General features: G+C 34.1%; 1 protein-coding gene across 3 annotated transcripts in view; it reads left to right on the plus strand.

The window, feature by feature from the left end:
• The window catches only part of LOC131036863 (protein SAWADEE HOMEODOMAIN HOMOLOG 2), a 46,210-nt gene that overhangs the window by 20,151 nt on the left and 8,348 nt on the right, over positions 1-17,711 (plus strand). For all 3 annotated transcript variants that reach the window (XM_057968861.2, XM_057968862.2, XM_057968864.2), the window contains one exon: positions 12,149-12,212. In XM_057968861.2, coding sequence (XP_057824844.2) covers positions 12,149-12,212 — 64 coding nt within the window. The remainder of the gene's footprint in view (positions 1-12,148; positions 12,213-17,711) is intronic.

Below are 17,711 nucleotides of genomic sequence, written 5' to 3' on the forward strand. Positions count from 1 at the left end.
TGGAACACTTGTGAGCACTGAACACCACATCTAGTTGAGGAGAATTCCTCATAATCTGGCTGACAGAGAGCAGATTAAGTTCCATTCCAGGAACATAGTACACATTCAGGAAAAGGAGAGTCCTGCCACCAGACTGTATCTGAACAGTGCCTCTGCCAACAACTGTATACTCCTCACCTCCGCCAAATACAACGGAATCACTGAAAGGTGAGAAGTCTGTAAACCAGTCACGCCGATGAGAAAAGTGACATGATGCACCAGAGTCGATGTACCAATCAGAAGACCTGGCATGATCTGAAGACCTCTTAGCCATAAAGGCATAAAAGGCAGACTCCTTCTGCTCGGAATGTTCAGCAACATGCGCCTTCTGGTGTGACCCTCCCTGCTTCTTTTGTTCAGAAGCGAGCCTCTGACGGCAATCTTTCTTCATATGGCCGTACTTGTGACAGTAATTGCACTGCACATTCTTCTTCTTAGTTCCATCCTGTGTCTGAGAAGAGCCTTTCTGTTGAGAAGACTGAGAGGACTGAAATTTGCCTTTATCCTTGTGAAAGGATTGAGCTGTAAAGGCATTTTCCGAGGAGGCTGATGTAGTACCACTACCAAACTGTTGTTTCTAGCGATCCTGCTGTAGAAGTTTGGTGCACAATTCTGAAAACTTCAGATCAACATTGGTGGAAGTAATATTGAGGGTCTCAATGAAGTGTTCATACGATTTCGGAAGACTTTTCAGAGTGATTACTACCATGTCTTCTTCCTCCATAGTCCGACCAATAGCTTCGAGCTGATCTCGAATGTCCTTTATCCTCGTGAGGTGTTCTTGTAAGGACATACGTTCGTCCATCATAATGGAGAACAACTGATTCTTTAGAAAGAATGCTCAGCTCTTGTCGGATGTCTCATGCAATTCCTTCAGATGCTTCCAGATGTCAGAAGCTGTCTTGCCGGAAGGAATCTGCGGTAACTGATCATCAGTCACTGAGAGTTTGAGAAGCATAACTGCCTCCCGATTGCGTTCATCAAACTTATCTTGATCTGCACCAGGTGTACCAGAACTGAGCTCTTTTCCCAAAACAAGCTGGTCAAGACGCCTATATTCAAAAATGGTCAACATACGTTGTTTCCAGATGTTGTAATTGTGACCATTAAAGCGTTGACTGCCTTCTAACATAAGATGGGTGAGAGAAGCCATTTGCACGTTTCCCAAAAAAATTTCTGGTTGACCCAGAAAAATCCAAAGACAACCCACAAATTCGTGCGAAAAACCCAGAAGGGATCTGCTGTTAGAATTTGGATTCGCGGGCTCGAAAATCGAGGCACAAAAATCGAGACTCCCAGAAAAAACGGACAACTACCCAGATTGGTGTTCGAAAAACCCACCAAGAATCTGCAGGAAAAATTGATTTTCGATAAAAACTGAAAGGTTAACACCTTAATCGAAAATTGCAGAAGGTCGTGGGAGCCATGGATGTCACAGAAAATAAATGGCGTCGCCGAAGGTTGCAGGTCACGACGCCGGAGGTTGCAGACGCACCGGAGGTTGCAGGTGGAGATCGCAGACGGAACACCGGAGATGACAGACGGAGGTCGCGACGCCGGAGATGACAGACGGAACACTGGTCACGATGACCCTGTAGGTCGCGCGAACACAGGTCGCGAAAGAAAAACGCGACGACCCTGCAGGTCGCGCGAACACAGGTCGCGAAAGAAAAACACGACGACCTTGCAGGTCGCGCAAACATAGGTCACAGACACACAACGCCGAACGACGCTGAACACAGGTTGCAGGTCGCGAAAAACAGGAGCTAGGCAACGGAAAAAAAACTTTGAAGGATTTTTTAAAACACCAGAAAAAATTTCGAAAATTTCCACTAATTGAAATTTAGAATTAAAAAATTTCCGAAATTTTTTCTCCTATAGCTCTGATACCATAAAACAATGCGAGACACGCAATGGATTTCAAAGAATTGATTAATTAACAGAATGAGCAAGACGCTCATAAATAATACAAGGATATTTACAAGAATAGCAAGTTTCTAATAAGAAACTGCTGAGAAGATCGAAGACGATCTAACTAAAATAGAATATACACTATTGAGCATTAATACTAAAATTAACATTATTTTAATATTCTATTATACATGCCTTCATAGTTTTGTAATAAAAATATTTGTTGTAATTCTTAATTATTATAATTTTGAATTATTGTTATTTTAAAATTATATTATTTTAATTATATTTATGTAATATTAACTATAACTCTCACTTCAATAAAATAATATTAATAATTATAATATAATACAAACATTATTGTTAAAATATACATTTTTCTAAAAAACATAATCCTAATTGAAGTAAAAAATCTATATAATTATAATTATAATATTAAAATAAATCTTAAACTTAACTACTAATTATTAGTTTAAGATTATATTATTTTATTATGTTTATGTTATATTAGTTATAACTGATCTTTATAAAATCCTATAAATAATTATAAAATTGTATAATATGAACATTAGAGTGAAAATAGGCATTTTAAAAAACTTTTTAATGTGACTGGTGATGTTGGAGCAAGTGGGGTACCTCATGCGGTCACGATGGCCCAATGGGGGTTTGAACCTTGGTGGTCACAACAACAACACCACCGCTTAACCAACACACTATGGGAAGAACCCCCCAAAATACATAAATTTATGATTTAAGTTATTAAATTATTTTGTATATATTAAAATGATTAAAAAGAAAATTATGATTTTCAAAAAGTATTAAATAATAGAATGATTTCAAGTTTTTTTTAATACAAAATTATAATTATAAAAAATACATACAATAATTGGGTTTTTTTTAATAGAAATATTTGTTGTGTAATGCTTGTAATGAAATAGTTTAATATTTTATTTAATTTAAATTAAATAGTGTGAATCAAATCCCTACAAAATGGCTAATTGATTTTGTTACCTATGTTTTGAGAAGTAAAAAAATAATTAAAAATTACATATCTATATAGAAAAATCAAATTATCTACAATATTATAAATAAAAATGAAAAAAAAATTAAAATAGACATTTATTTTTAAAATATATAGAAAAGAAATCCAATAAAAATCTAAAAAATCTTTTATTCCTAGAAATCAGCGTCTATAATACCAATTTTTTTTGACCAATCATAGTGTAGATAAATAATTTCTAAAATACATTAATTTTAAAAATATGGGTGATCCCACAATATTGGGTTACAGTTTTTGGTACATCTTGATTTTTGTTGAAATCATACATTTTTTAAAAAACATAATGATTTAAACCTTGAGAGGTCCCATTTGAAGTAATTAATTGAAGAGAGTTAGATCAAAGCCTCTTAGATCAAAATCCCTTGGATAAAACCTCTCCACTCTTAAACCATACTTGCAATGGAGTCTCCTTGACACCTATTAAAATGCTAATAAAAAACTACTTATATTAGCTTTTGAGGGGTCAAATGAATTTATTTAAAAGTTTTTTTTTCTAAGTATCTAGTCCTTATTATAAGCTTTCCAAATAGTATAATTTTTAATATTTTTAATTGTATTAATATCTTTATGTTTTGTTTCTTATGAATGTAGGTTCTTTCATGGAACATTAAGGATTGTATTTTGCACGTGGAAAAATTGAAAAATAGAGAATATTTTTTGCTAAAAATATGTATTCCCTAGGTATTGATATCCTCATTTCAACACAAAAAAAAGTTAATTCAAATGTATACAAAAAGTTATGCATTACAATGTACACCTCTGTCCAAATTACAATTACTTTGACTTAAAAAATAAATTAAAAAATATATATGTAACAAAAAATTATGAAAAATATCCATCCACTAGATATTAGTGTGACAAATCTATATTTTAAAAATTATAATTTCTTTCTTGCTATAAAAAATGTTATCCACTGCAGAATAAATGTTACTTTTGAAAAATGCTGATTACTGTAAAAATTAAGTTATTAAAAGTTACATAACAATATGGACAATTCATTTCTAATTGTTTTAAAAAAAATATATTTAGAATCTATATGAAAAATCTCTCAAACCTGTAGTTTACTTCATCTTCAAATTATTAGTGGTTTAGCTCCTATAAATGTTAAAAAGTAAAGATTTGATTCAAAATGCTGATTTTAGTGTCAAGTTTGGCCAAAAAGTGTAACCCAGTATTGTGGGATCACCCATATAAATATCAAATTTATTAAAATCAAGCTTATTTTGAAAACAAAAATAATAAACATTTTTTTTTTGATCAGTTAAAGATAGCTTTATATTAATATTAAACAAAATTTACATAATATATCCCTATAAATCCAATTCATTTCTGAACCATCTTTCATTCCAATATTCCTCCTATCATGCTATACCCGTCCATATATGACCACCCCAACCACCCCACAAACCTAGCTGTCTTGGCCTTGGCCATGAAATATTACAGTGTATGTTCTTTACAAAATGCACAAAATATACAAAACCAAAAAATTCAACCCACTACCAGAAAACACTCAACTACTCAAGACTCAAAAAATTTCTCATACTAAGTATCGGGAATTACAAACTATGGGCATACGTCCCTACTGAAACTTGAAATTCATTAAACAAACAAAAAACATTGGTACTTGTTACTATATTGACCATTCCAATAGTTGTCGGTAGAGAATTTTAGCCTTTTTTTTATTGGGGCCAAACCGGTCTCCACCTGTCGCACTCTTTCTTGTTCCCACTATTTGATGTAGTCCTTCAAGAAATTCCAACCTATCCGTGCCTCCTCTTGCCTCTTGAACATGTCACTATCAGCCTTCCACAGAAGAAACGGTCGCAGAGGTGGAGTGGAATCCGTAGTCTATAACCATTCCCCTTTAGGGGCGTTAAAACCTTTTCTCGGGACCACCAAATTCAAGAATTCCTACATCCACAAAAGCTAATCACTTTGCATCACCGCCATCATAATCCATCTAGTGCTCGCCTTGTCTGCAAACTCCAAACACCATGTCATTAATAGAGAGACAATATATACATTAGTGCGATATCTAAATTCAAAATGCATGTGATCTTCACCCAAAACCATACAAATCACTTGATATAACATTGGGTCATCAAATGCAAAAATATTTTTCATTCTCACATTTATGATTTGCCCTCTGGAAGCCAATTGCTGCCTCGCAGTCCATAGTAAGAGATTCGCCTCCATGATACACTAAAACTCTCGTTGCACACTCCAACCAAATGTATATCGGGGAATGTAGTTCCTCCACACCTTTTAACAACTCTCACACAAATTGACAGCCCAAACTGGCTCGAGGCATTAATTTTTCATTAATTCTCCTCACTTCATCTCTTTGTTCGTACTGTCAAATCCTCCATTTGCAAATCTCAAAGATTATACCACAAGTTATCATTACTCCCCCTTAAATTGCTCACCCACTTTGCTGATGTGTCCGCTAGCCTATTCCCTTCTCTTCTAACATGAGAAATTTTAAAGTACGACAGCTATTTTAATATTTCTTTTATTATTTTGATTAATTTATTAAATTTCCAATTTGGTGCTCCTCCTTTGGAAATGGCATTCACTATGATTTGTGAGTGACCTTCAACTTGTACCCATTGAACCTCCATTTGTACATGCCATATCAATAGCTAGTAATGCCGCAGTGCCTATCGCTTCATCGCTTGTACCATCTAGGAGCTTTTATGCACCAATAGCCACTATGTTACTTGACTCATCTCTTGCCACACACCCTGCACCAGATGGGCCTAGGTTGCCTTGTGATGCACCATCAAAGTTGAATTTTATCCACCCTTCACTCGGATTCTTCCATTCAATTGGTTCTGATTGTTTTGAAAATGGATTAGCCCATTGAGGCCCATTAATGGGCTGAAAATAATAAACACTTTTGATTGGTTCAAAACAATTTATTAATTAGGCTTCAATGTATGCAATAGTATTGCCTATGCAAGTACTAATAAAGCTTCTACAGCTTAGTATTCTAAAAGAAAAATTTAAATTTAATTATATAACATTTTAATATGCATATGAAAATAATATATATGAAAAAAAACCTTAAAAAGAGCAAATAACACATAAATGAATTACAGAGGAAAACATTAAAACCTAAATATCATTGCATTCAGTGGTGGCCTTATTGGACACACTGTGAGGAGTAAATGAATCGCATGCATAAAGGAATGGATTTGTGAGGCAGAGATGAATGAATCACACACAAAAAGGAATGGAGTTGCATGGCGCAGCAGAAATGCGGCAGTTCGTGCCTCCCTTTCTTATGGCTCAACTTTTTTCGTGCCTCCCAAAATGTTAAAATTGAAATTTGGCAGATCAAATTATCAACCCCTGAACGTGAGATAAGATTTATTAATAGTTACGACTCATTGTTGTGTGTTTAGATTGAAGTAGAGGAGCGTTTTATTAAAAAATTGTGGTGTTTAGACTGAAGTCAAACATTGTTCTATAAAAAATAGTTGAAAACCCTAAAAATTGTGTTTCAAAACCCAAAAAATGCCTTTTTTGAAATAAGTTTTAAGAATAGTTGTGTATTCTTTGAAGGTTGATCTAATATTGGACTACCATAAAATCCATGTAAGGAATGAGGATGTTCATAAAATAGCATTTAGATGTCACTTTTTGGCATATTGAATTCTTAGTTTTGCCTTTTGACTTATCACTTGCATTGTTTAATTTTCAGTCATGCATGGGCCATGTTCTAATTATCAGTTAAGAATATTTGTGTTGGTTTTCTTTGATAACATATTGATTTACGACAAGACTTGGGAAGATTATTTGAAAAATCTAGATACTATGCTTGGAATATTAGAACAAGCAGCCTTCTGTGCAAAAGAATCAAAATGTGAGTTTGGGGTTACAAAGATTTTGTATTTGGGCTATGTCATTAGTGTTCAAGGTATCAAAGTTGATCAATTGAAGATTTGAGCTATCTTGGATTGACCTCCTATCACATTGACACAACTAAGAGGATTCTTTAGCCTTTGTAGCTATGATTTGTTAAAGGATTTTCATAGCTAGCAACACCCTTAAAGGATTTTCAAATTCATCAAAAAAATGCATGACCTGTCAACAAAACAAAACAAAGTATGCTTTTCCAAATCAGAAATGGGAAAGCATATCCATGGATTTCATCACAACTTTCTCCAAGGTACAAGGAAAAGATTGCATTTATGTTGTGGTGGACAAACTAACGAAATATGCACATTTCTTTGCTATTTCTTTAGAATTCAAAGCACATCAAGTAGCTGATTTAGTTTTTAGAGAAATTTTTAGGTTACATGGGTGGCCTGAAAACATTGTCACTTATAGAGATAGTAGATTCTTCAGTTCTATGGGGCTGAAAAGCTCAAACTGCGCCTCTATGGGCCTTGGTGAATCTTTAGGAGAGTTGGTGAAGTGCATTTGAGTTGGAATTTCCAAAAAATAGCAGGATTTATAATGTGTTTCACGGGTCTTGCTTCAAGAGGGCCTTTGGACAACATATCACACCATTAGTGGCGTTGCTACCCTTGGATGATGAGGGAAAAAGCTTATATTGGAACTTGATGCTATTATTGATATTAGGGTGAAGAAGTCGAGGACCGTAAGCATTACAAACTATTTGGTTTGCTGGAAGGATCTGCCTATTAAAGATACTACTTGGGAAGGACTACAGATTATGGACCTTCTAAATTTGCATTGCTTGAGGGAAAGCAATTTGGGAAGGTTGGACTTGTAATGTCCCTTTTCCTAAGTATGAGATTGTTTGAGCCACTTTCTAGACTTGGGTGGGATTTCGGGCTTTCTCATATTGGCACACCTTTCTTTTGTTCTCTGCTTCCTTGTTGGTATTAGATATTCCAAAACCCCATCCTTGGCCTCTTGCTCTCTTGTTGCTTGCAAATCTACAAACTTATGCTTCCCCATTCACTTGGTATTGCCAACCCTCAATCCTTGCTCCCTCCAACAATCACATCCTTTTAGTATGCATTTCCTTGGATCCTTACTTGCATGCTCTTTCATGGAACCCCACTATTTGAACAAAGGAATTCATCGATCATCAGGGCCAACTAGGGATGCCTTTAATAGGCCCAAATTTGAATGCAAATGGTGGGAAACTTTCAAATGACAGTTAGCATGAGTTGGCCCATCCTAGGCTTCCAACTTCTAAATAAGGTGGGCAATGTCAAACACTTGAGCCCACACTAGCTATTAATATGGGTCATCTTTACATGTTATATCATTAACTTGAAATTGCAAAATCAAGCACTTGTGTTCACTTCTTGGATTTGAGGATAGAAACCTTAGGTTTTGGAGATCAATTGATGAAACCCCTTTGGTTTTCTAAGGGCAACTTCACACGGAGGTTTTCTTTGCACTTCAAGCTTAATGGATTTCAACATTTAGGCATTTGAGCATTTTGAATATTGTTCTAAGAATCTAAATATATTTGTAATCATTGTAACTTTTATTATCAACAATCAATTGAAGCAACAATTCTTTTTGATTATTGAATGAACTATTTGAATGAAATGCTTTGTTCCAACGAGTTTGTATGAGCAAGTCAATATGACTGTGTGTTGAGGGTCTTTTAGATTTGATCGTTTTGGTTGAAACACAATACAATATAAGATCTGAATGTTTTTATATGAATAGTTAGCTCAGGGTCCCTAGATACAGCAATGGAAGAAGAGATTGATGCTATTGAAAGAAACAAAACTTGGGAGCTTGTAAAGTTACTAGAAGACAAAGAAATGATAGGCACTAAATGGATTTACAAGATAAAATGCAAGAGCGATGTTACCATTGAAATATTCAAAGTTGGATTGGTTGCAAAAGGGTATGCTCAAAGTTATGGTATGGATTATGAAGATACCCATACATCTATTGCAAGAAATAAACCTATAAGATTGATTTTATCTTAGGAACACAAAAATTAAGGAAAGTATACCAATTAGATGTGAAGATTACATTTTGGAATGGAAAGACTGAAAAGGAAATATATGTGGATCAGTCACAAGGATTTGAAGAAGGCAAAGAAAGATATGTTTACAAGTTGAAGAAAGTGCCCTATGGTTTGAAACAAGTACCAAGAATATGGTATTTAAGAATTGATACATGTTTCTTAGCAAGTGGATAAGTATGAGAAACAAGAATGAGCCTTCACTATAACTCAAAAAGAAAGATAATGAAACAATTTATTTATGTCTATAAGTTGCTGACATAATCAAACCAGGAAGCTCAAATAGGATGGAAAAAGAATTTGAAATGATTGATTTAGGATTGATGCAATGTATTCTTGGCATGGAGGTATGCCAATCTCATGGTAAAATATTTATTTGTCAAGCTAAATATGTGCAAGATATGTTGAATGAATTTAATATGTTATATTGTAAGGGAGTGATGCATTAATTGCAAATGAAGAAAAATGATGAAAGAAGACAAATCACCAAAAGTAGATGAAAGAAAGATGAGTATTGTTTGAAGTTTAATGTATTGACAACTACAAGGCCAAATAAGATTTGTGTAGTTTTATTCATTTCAAGGTATGCGAGTGAACCTATAAAAAGACTTTACAAGCAGCGAAGAGAATATTGGGGTATGTGAAAGCAACAAAGGATCATGGAATCTATTCAATCAAATATTCAAAGTTGGTTGGTAATTTAGACATAGATTGGGAAAGATCAGAATATAATAGGAAGAGCACATCAAGACATTGTTTTACGTCAGGAAGTGGATTGATTACATTGAGCTCAAAGAAATAGAATATCATTACATTATTCAGTATAGAAGCAAAGTATTTTGCATTAATAATAGCACATACAAAAGTAGTTTGATTAAAAAGAGTTTTGAAAGATCTAGAAGAAATTTTGTCACAATTGTGGAACAATACAAATAAGAATCCAGTATTTCATGCAAGGTCAAAACACAGAACTGAACCACCATTACGTGATAAAGTTGTTACAACGAGAAAAAAGTTGAAATTTAGTTTTATAGGTCAGAAGAACAGTTGGCAGACATCATGACTAAAGGATTAGGAAAGATAATACATTTATAATCGAATATGAAGTTGCAGATACAGGGATTTAATGTCAAGGGAGAGAATATAGGAAAACTTAATTTCAAACAAGGTTAAAAATATGAGTAATAGTTAAAATGAAGCAAATAAGAATGTAAAATTGAAAAAAAAAGAAGATAAAAATAGGGAGAATTTTTTGTGTTTTTTGAAGCAAGATTGCGCCTATTTCTTTATTGTTATAAGTAGGATGTTTAACTTTAGATTATTGTCGAGACAAGAAAATAAGTAGTTGTTGACTGTGATGTCCCCAACTCAAAGCATGAGGCTTAATGATGCATTGGCTGTCCTTTCCTTGGATTACTCAAGAGGAAGAGGTCCTAGTGCTTTATAGGGTAAGCGTTAAGAGTCTTTGGCTTGTTCTTTATTGTATTCTTAAGTTGTGGGCATGTCTTTTTATGCAACTTAAGTGACTCTTAGCCTAAAGGCTCAAGTTTTCCCCCCTTTTAAGTTTAATGACATCAGAGACGTGCCAAAAAGGTCAAGGGAGTGTTGGAATTTAGGGAGCCTATTGGCTCATTTTTAGGGGTTTTATTTGGAGCATTGGATTGTATTTGCAATGGATCTATTAAACCATTCTTTTGGGAGTCATTATATAATATTTTAGGGTTCTTTTGGAGCTCATTATGTTATTAGTCTTTTTCTCTATTGCTGCAATCTTTGGCTTAAGGCTTGAAACCCATGAGTATCCCTGGTTTCAGAGAGACATATGGGCTCCCCCTAGTTAGAAGGGTGTGTTTTGATGGAAGGGCTTTAGTCTTTGATGCCCTAGCACATCATTTTCAGAGCTGCATTTTCTTATCAAGTTTGGAGGCCATTTTGGGAGGTGAGTTTCAGAGTATCAAGATCAGATTTGGACAATCTACATCAATATGCCCACATGTTCCTGAGCATCATTGAAGCTAACAGCAGAAAGGACAAGCGGGAAAGACCTAACGCTGGTTTTCTGGGGTTTTGGCAAGGGCGGCTAGGGTTTTGAATACATTTCTGAGGTATTTGAGCCTAAATCTGCATACTGCTGATTATATTCATCCCAGAAAAATAAGAAAAAATCAGTGTAAGTCATTTCTGAAAATTCTGGGCAGATTTAGAGTGTTTTTTTGTAACTTTTTAATGCTAAAAAATCAGATAAATAATCTGAGATTAAATCTGAGTGAGTTGAAGGAATTTTATTTGCAAATAATATTTCAGAATTTTCTGTTCCATATGTTTGGAGATGTTTTTTTCTGTGTCCCTATTTGGGGATATTACAAAGATGGCAGACAACAGAGAGAAGATTTTTGTGAGAGTAATCTCAGTATGATGCTGAAACAAAGTAGAAGATTGAATATTGTAATGTTTTGATTTCATATAATTAAAGGAGAAATTGCTCCGAATGTTTCGAAAGGCTTTAAGATCTTGGGATGAAACTTATTTTATGTTTCTGATATTTTTAGGTCCTGCCCCTGTTCCATACAAAATTTCTTAACAAAGATATGTCTACTGTTGAATTATCCATGTGTAACCGCTACAAGAAAAAAATTGGAAGCGAGCATTGTGATTAATCTGAATTTATTTGTCACAATTATGAATTAAGGATCTCTCAAAACATATTTGAATCCATGAGACAATAGTTTCTGAGGTGCTAAATAAATTTAATGAGAGTTGTTGCTGAAGTTTTCTTTCATTGTAATATGGAAGTTGATTATGGTTATTGTGAATACATTTGCCTTGGAAAGTGGATGCCCTCATTAAAAATATGCAGTGCTTGTTATAGGACTTATATGCATAAGTTTCAGATCATCCTCCAGCAATGAATTCCAATGCACTTAAACCCAGATAAATTTAGACTCTATGGTAATAGAGCTATCTTTGGTAAGTAGTAGACCAATGCATTGCTTTCCATATGATTATATTGAGGTGATGAGTGAACGGGATGATCATGGCTTGTTGGTATAAATTACTATATTAGTACTCTCCATTCGAGCTTTTTGCACAATATTTTGGGAAATATTTAAGTTGCAAATCACTTATTTATATATATGTTTCCGTACTTAAAGTTTTATTGTTTGTCGCAGGCAGAAATGTCCCAGATGTTTCACAAATGGAGTTTGAAGCCAAATCAGCAAGAGATGGGGCATGGTAATGCAGACTGTGAAACAACGCTTTCCTATTTTTTGTGTTGATTTATCATTTTATCTTCTTAAATAGTGAGAAAGTTTCAAATTCTGAAACTTTATTACTTGGAGAGAGGTGAAGCCCTCCATTGTTTCTTGCAAAATTTATTTATATTTTCCTTACCAGGGATCATTCGGATGTGATGTATGATTGTCTTTTTGCCATTGCAAAAGATAAATATTTTTTGTCAATTATTCCACCTCATAGACTTTTACTGCTTTGGATGAACTTAGCTTCTATTTTTGTAAATTAGTGTGTGTTCGTTACAGTTATTTTCAAAATATATTCAGGGATGAACAAACTCGTATTGTGAATTCAGCTGAATATTTAATGATGCTCTTTTGGTTTGACAATTATGTTATTGGTCTACCTGATATAAATTAGGAATGCTGAAAACAAAACATATCAAATTATTGTAGATTAAACTGAAATAACAGTTCTATAAGCATGACATCAAAATAAGGAATAAATAAAAAATTCTGGAGATATTGTTGCATAGTATCAGTTCGAATTTGACAAAAATACAGGATTTTTTGTCAAACTTCTTGTCAGTAAAACGCTGAAGTCTAGTGGACAGGATGCATATGTTTTGTAATTCTTTTCCTTTTTGTAATAGATGTGGTTTTCTGTGGTATTTCTATCTGAACAAAGCTGAACAGGCATCGATATTCACCAAACGGTCAGTTAAGCTATACAAGGGGATACAGAATACATGGTTTCTGTAATAAGTATGTCTTTAATAATGCACCAGCTATTGATTTTAGCATGACATGTTTTCCAATCTCTTGTAGTGGATAATTTCACATAAAATGCCAATATTTTCTCAATAAGTTCTTCCATTTAACTGTTGCTATGTTCTCTTCCCGTGTTTATGTTCACTGGTCTGATGACATCTATGGTGCATATTCTTCTAATATACTCTTTCAGTCTGTCAGAAAAATGTTTTCTCATTTATAAATCGTTTTATGAGCATCTTCACATTATTTTCCCTTGCAAAATGGATTAATAAACAAACAGAATCATAATTTTCTTTATGGCAGCCTTATTTTCCCGACATGCTCATCCTTCAGTTATTAGTATTTGGAATCTGAAAATTAATCAAAAAATTCACCCAATAGTTCTTTTTTAACATTCTCTTCCATTTGTCTCATGATGTCTTTGGTGCAACTGCATACTATTCAAATTTACCCTTAAATATCATGGCAACACATTTTCTCTTCCATTTCCTTGTTTTCTCTGCATCTTAAAACTGATTTCTTTCTTTACAAACTGGATAAATAAATTATGAAATCAGAATTAATTTTTAGCATATTTATTTTCTTATATTCTTATGTTGAGTTTTATTATCCCACCCTCATCTTCCCTCTTTTTTCCATTTGCATTCTTGAAACATTTTTTTTTTCATTCATTTGTGTTATTGTTTTTGAAATAGGATTTTATTTTTGAAGATTATGGTTGTTTTTCCTCCTCTTAATCTATTGTTTGGTTAATAAATCACACACAATTGTGCATACATGTGTTATGTTTCATGCGGTTATCCAATTTTACAAAAATAACCAAGTACACTATAAACGCTTCTTTGTATCGCTGTAATAACTTGCATATCCATTTGTGAAGAGTCAAAAAAAATATACAAGATATTTGAAATACCATCTTGGATACCAAACTGGGTATCAACTGACTTTTCCACTTTGTTTAGTGTAACAATGAACTGTTTGCAGGGTGTGTGGATTCAGGGTGAAGGTATTGGCAGTTTGGATTGATTTGAAGAGCCATTAATAAGGTGGACTTTATAAATCCTGTCTTCCTCAAATGACGAGTTTTGCATGTATTACAAATGCTAGAAAAACCAAATCCACAGGATATACTGTATAGTGTAGGGTATCTGAGCAGATTGATGGATTTGGCACACAAGTTCAAGATGCACAAATTGACGTGTGGTATTGAATATTTTTGAACTGTGTTAGTACTTAGTGGATGCCATGGGAGGCACTAGTAATTTAGATATCTTAACAGGCTTATGGAATGTATGGCTTACTTTTGGTTCCAAAGATTTTCCCTTTGAGATGTTCAATGCCTGACACTGGTATAAAGGAGAGATTGAGATGATACAAATTTATGGTGAACCATAGATTCTTCGTAGCAGATAAGCATGACATGTGTATTGAAAGTAAACTCTTGATGAGATCAGGGGTATTGTGAAGCAGAGGTATGCCTATGATTGGGTTGTGAATCAAAATGCCTACTTGGTTGGCGGGTTAGTAGGACTGTCAAATCTGTTGGTAGGATGCATGTCTAGTAACTGAAATGAAACTCAGCTTAAGTACTGTGCAGCTTTGATAGTTTAGCGGGTGACTGAGTTGCACAGAGAAGACAAAACATGCAAGATTGAGTGTTGGCTTCACCTGACCAAATCATAATTTGTATGTGAGATTACTTAACTGAAAATTTTTAGGAAGTTATCATCATTCAAAATTACAGCTGTGAGGGTGGCTGATCAGTAATTGCAAAGTTTAGGAAGATTTGGTTTCAGAGAACAGGTGGAAGCCTTTGCAGGTGATAAAGATGGATTGCAAAGCAGAAAGGAGTCATATTAATGCAAATTTTTATGGTGCAAAGGCATTAAGCAATGCCCCCTCTAATATTCTAAGGTGCAATGTTTTCTCAGTTTGTTGAAATCTGCGATTCATACAACTCCTATGGCATGAAGGATATTTATACCAGGTGCTGAAGGCCTCTGACATGATAGCTTCTGTGGATGGAAAATCAACGGTTTTACATAAAGCTTTGTTCAAAGCTCATCTATTGTTTGTCCTCCCTTCACAATGCTTTCCACCTGCACAAGGCAAGTCTGTCCAGTGGCCTTTGTGTGGACTCTGCTATAACAATGCTCGTGCCTGATGCTTAAACAAGGCCTTGAATATATCACGACTACCATAAGTTTATGAATTAAATGCATTCTAAGGTTATAACTTATAAGTAAATTTAATGTTTTTAAATTTCAGATTATACTTAGATTGGAGCACAAGAGAATACACCTCCAAAGGTATCCAAATTCTGTTTTTTTTTTTTTAATATGTTGTAGGTCTACATGTCATATCATCCTCTGAGTTTTTTTATTATGAAGGGTAAAGTGTATTAGGTTAGAAACAATATATACAGAATGTTAGGGCTTTGATCCAAAAGTTATTGGATAAACATTTTTATACATTTGTATTATTGAGAGCATGAAACTGTAGTTAATTTGCAGGATCTAAAACAGCCGAAGTGAGTTTTCTATAGCATGAAAATTATATACATGATGTGAGGGCTTTGAACCAAAATTTATTGGATAAACACTTTGATAAATCTGGATTATTGGGAGCATGAAATGTAGTCTATTTGCAGGAGCTAAAACAGCCCAAGTGAGTTTTCTATATAATGACATTTTAACATATTTGGATTCCTCTCAAAAGGTCATGCAATTTTTAAAAAAGGGCTCCTCATTTTTGTTCTGTATGCAAAATTTATGATCTCTGCAAGTTGCAGGACCAAGTATGAGTGATGGGTTTGGCTACAGTCAGATTCATCTTACAAGTTCAATGCTTGTTAAATTTGTATCTGATGGAAGAAGGCACATGCAGTGGGCTTTACTGCTGCTGAAATTATAACATAGAAACCAAGTGGTTGAGCTCAAGAGTCATCCAAGAAGTAGAACAATTTTTGCCGCATCTTCTCATGGAAGATGTCACTCTACTTCATGGCAGGTTCATATACTTTTCCTAAACTATAAATACATCCATTGGAGAATGCTTTGGATATTTAGGTGGAGAACATAAGATGTGTGAAGGCTGAGAGAGTTTAGATCAGCACAAGTTAGTGGATTTTCTGATTGTAATAGTTTTGTGATCCTAGAGATTGTAATGTCCCCAATTTTTAGTGACACTTAATTGAATTGATTTTTATTAAGTTGTCAAAAAAATAAAAGAAATATTAAAAAAGACGACTTAATATTAATCAATTTGATTAAATAATAATAAAATAATATTTTGTCACTTTATTTAATAAAGTTCTCGAAAATATGTTTTATATTTAAGTTGGCCAAGTCAGCCTAATATTCTAGATGCTTCTTGGAGTCTTTTATAAGGAGGCTGAATGGAGTTTATTTCTTCTTGTGGAAAATTTTCCTGTTAGCTGTAACTTGGTTTTAGCTTCATTCCAAGGACGAAAACCCTTGTGAATTCGGTGAATTGGACGGAAACCTAGCTCATCCATTGGAGGTTCTGTGACGGGGATCTACTTGTGCTTCATTGTTAATTGATTGGTGAAAGGAGCAGATTTTCTACATCAGATTTGAAGATTTTCTACACCATATGGAGCAGCAAACCCTAGCTGGTTTATAGAAGACCTGAACACCTCAATTTGGAGCTGCATTTTAGGGCCTTGTAATTAATTGCACTAGGGTTTGAAACCCTCATTTTGGGCGTTTTATCTTGGCCATCATTTCAAGGACAACTTTGCATGTTTGGTATGTATAAACCCTATAATTTGTTTCTGTTTGTGGACAGCAGACTTCTGGGCAATTTGGGTAATAAAATCTGCATATTTATGTCTATTTTATCTCCAAAAATGTAAGGGAAGTTGTTGTATTTCAATACTGAACATTTCTGGGCCGATATTAAGGTTGTTTTTGTATGTTTTTAAACTCAGAAAATAATCCTAAAACTATTTCTTTAGGATCTGATTCTGACATAAATTTTGGGACTGTAATTGAGGTTTTTTACATGCAAATAAATTTTCAGAATGTTGTGTCCTAGTTTGTAGAATTTGTTATCTTTTCCTAGTATCCCTAGTTGGGGATATTACAGAGATTGTGATTGTAGTTCATTGCCATGGATTTTTTGGATAAGTATACCATCCTTAGTCATGGAGTTGACTATGTGCAAGTGATAAGGTGCTTTATAGGTCTTTGAGATGCTGTCTTGGGGGGAGCAAGCTCGTACAACTTATTTTGATAGTGAATACTTGCTGGAATTTTCTTCCTATATTGGGGTTCTTTGGGTTAAATCACTTGTGTTGACCCTCTTTCATCTGATGTTTCTTTCACTATTTTCTTGCATGTTTTCTATTATCTAACAATCAGTAACACATAGAGATAAGATACAGCCATATCTAAGTTAGATTTAATTCATTCATTTGGAATGAACATTTGCTGCAATTTCATCTCTTGCAAAAAACGTTTGCAATGCAAGGAACAAATTGTATCAACCCTAGTTGAAGAAGCTTCTTTCTCTGTGAAGATGCATGTGATACTCAACACCCTTATGTGCTTGTATATAAATTTGGTAATTGTGAGGACACTCGTAAATACATGCTTAATCCATTGAAGTTTGTTAATGTCTTTCAAGGTTAATTCAAGATGATGGCCTGTGGATGGACTATAAAACATAGTGGGATACTTCTCCATTAAAAATATATTGGCAA

This window comes from Cryptomeria japonica, chromosome 2 (assembly GCF_030272615.1).
Source record: "Cryptomeria japonica chromosome 2, Sugi_1.0, whole genome shotgun sequence".
NCBI classification, from domain to species: Eukaryota; Viridiplantae; Streptophyta; class Pinopsida; order Cupressales; family Cupressaceae; genus Cryptomeria; species Cryptomeria japonica.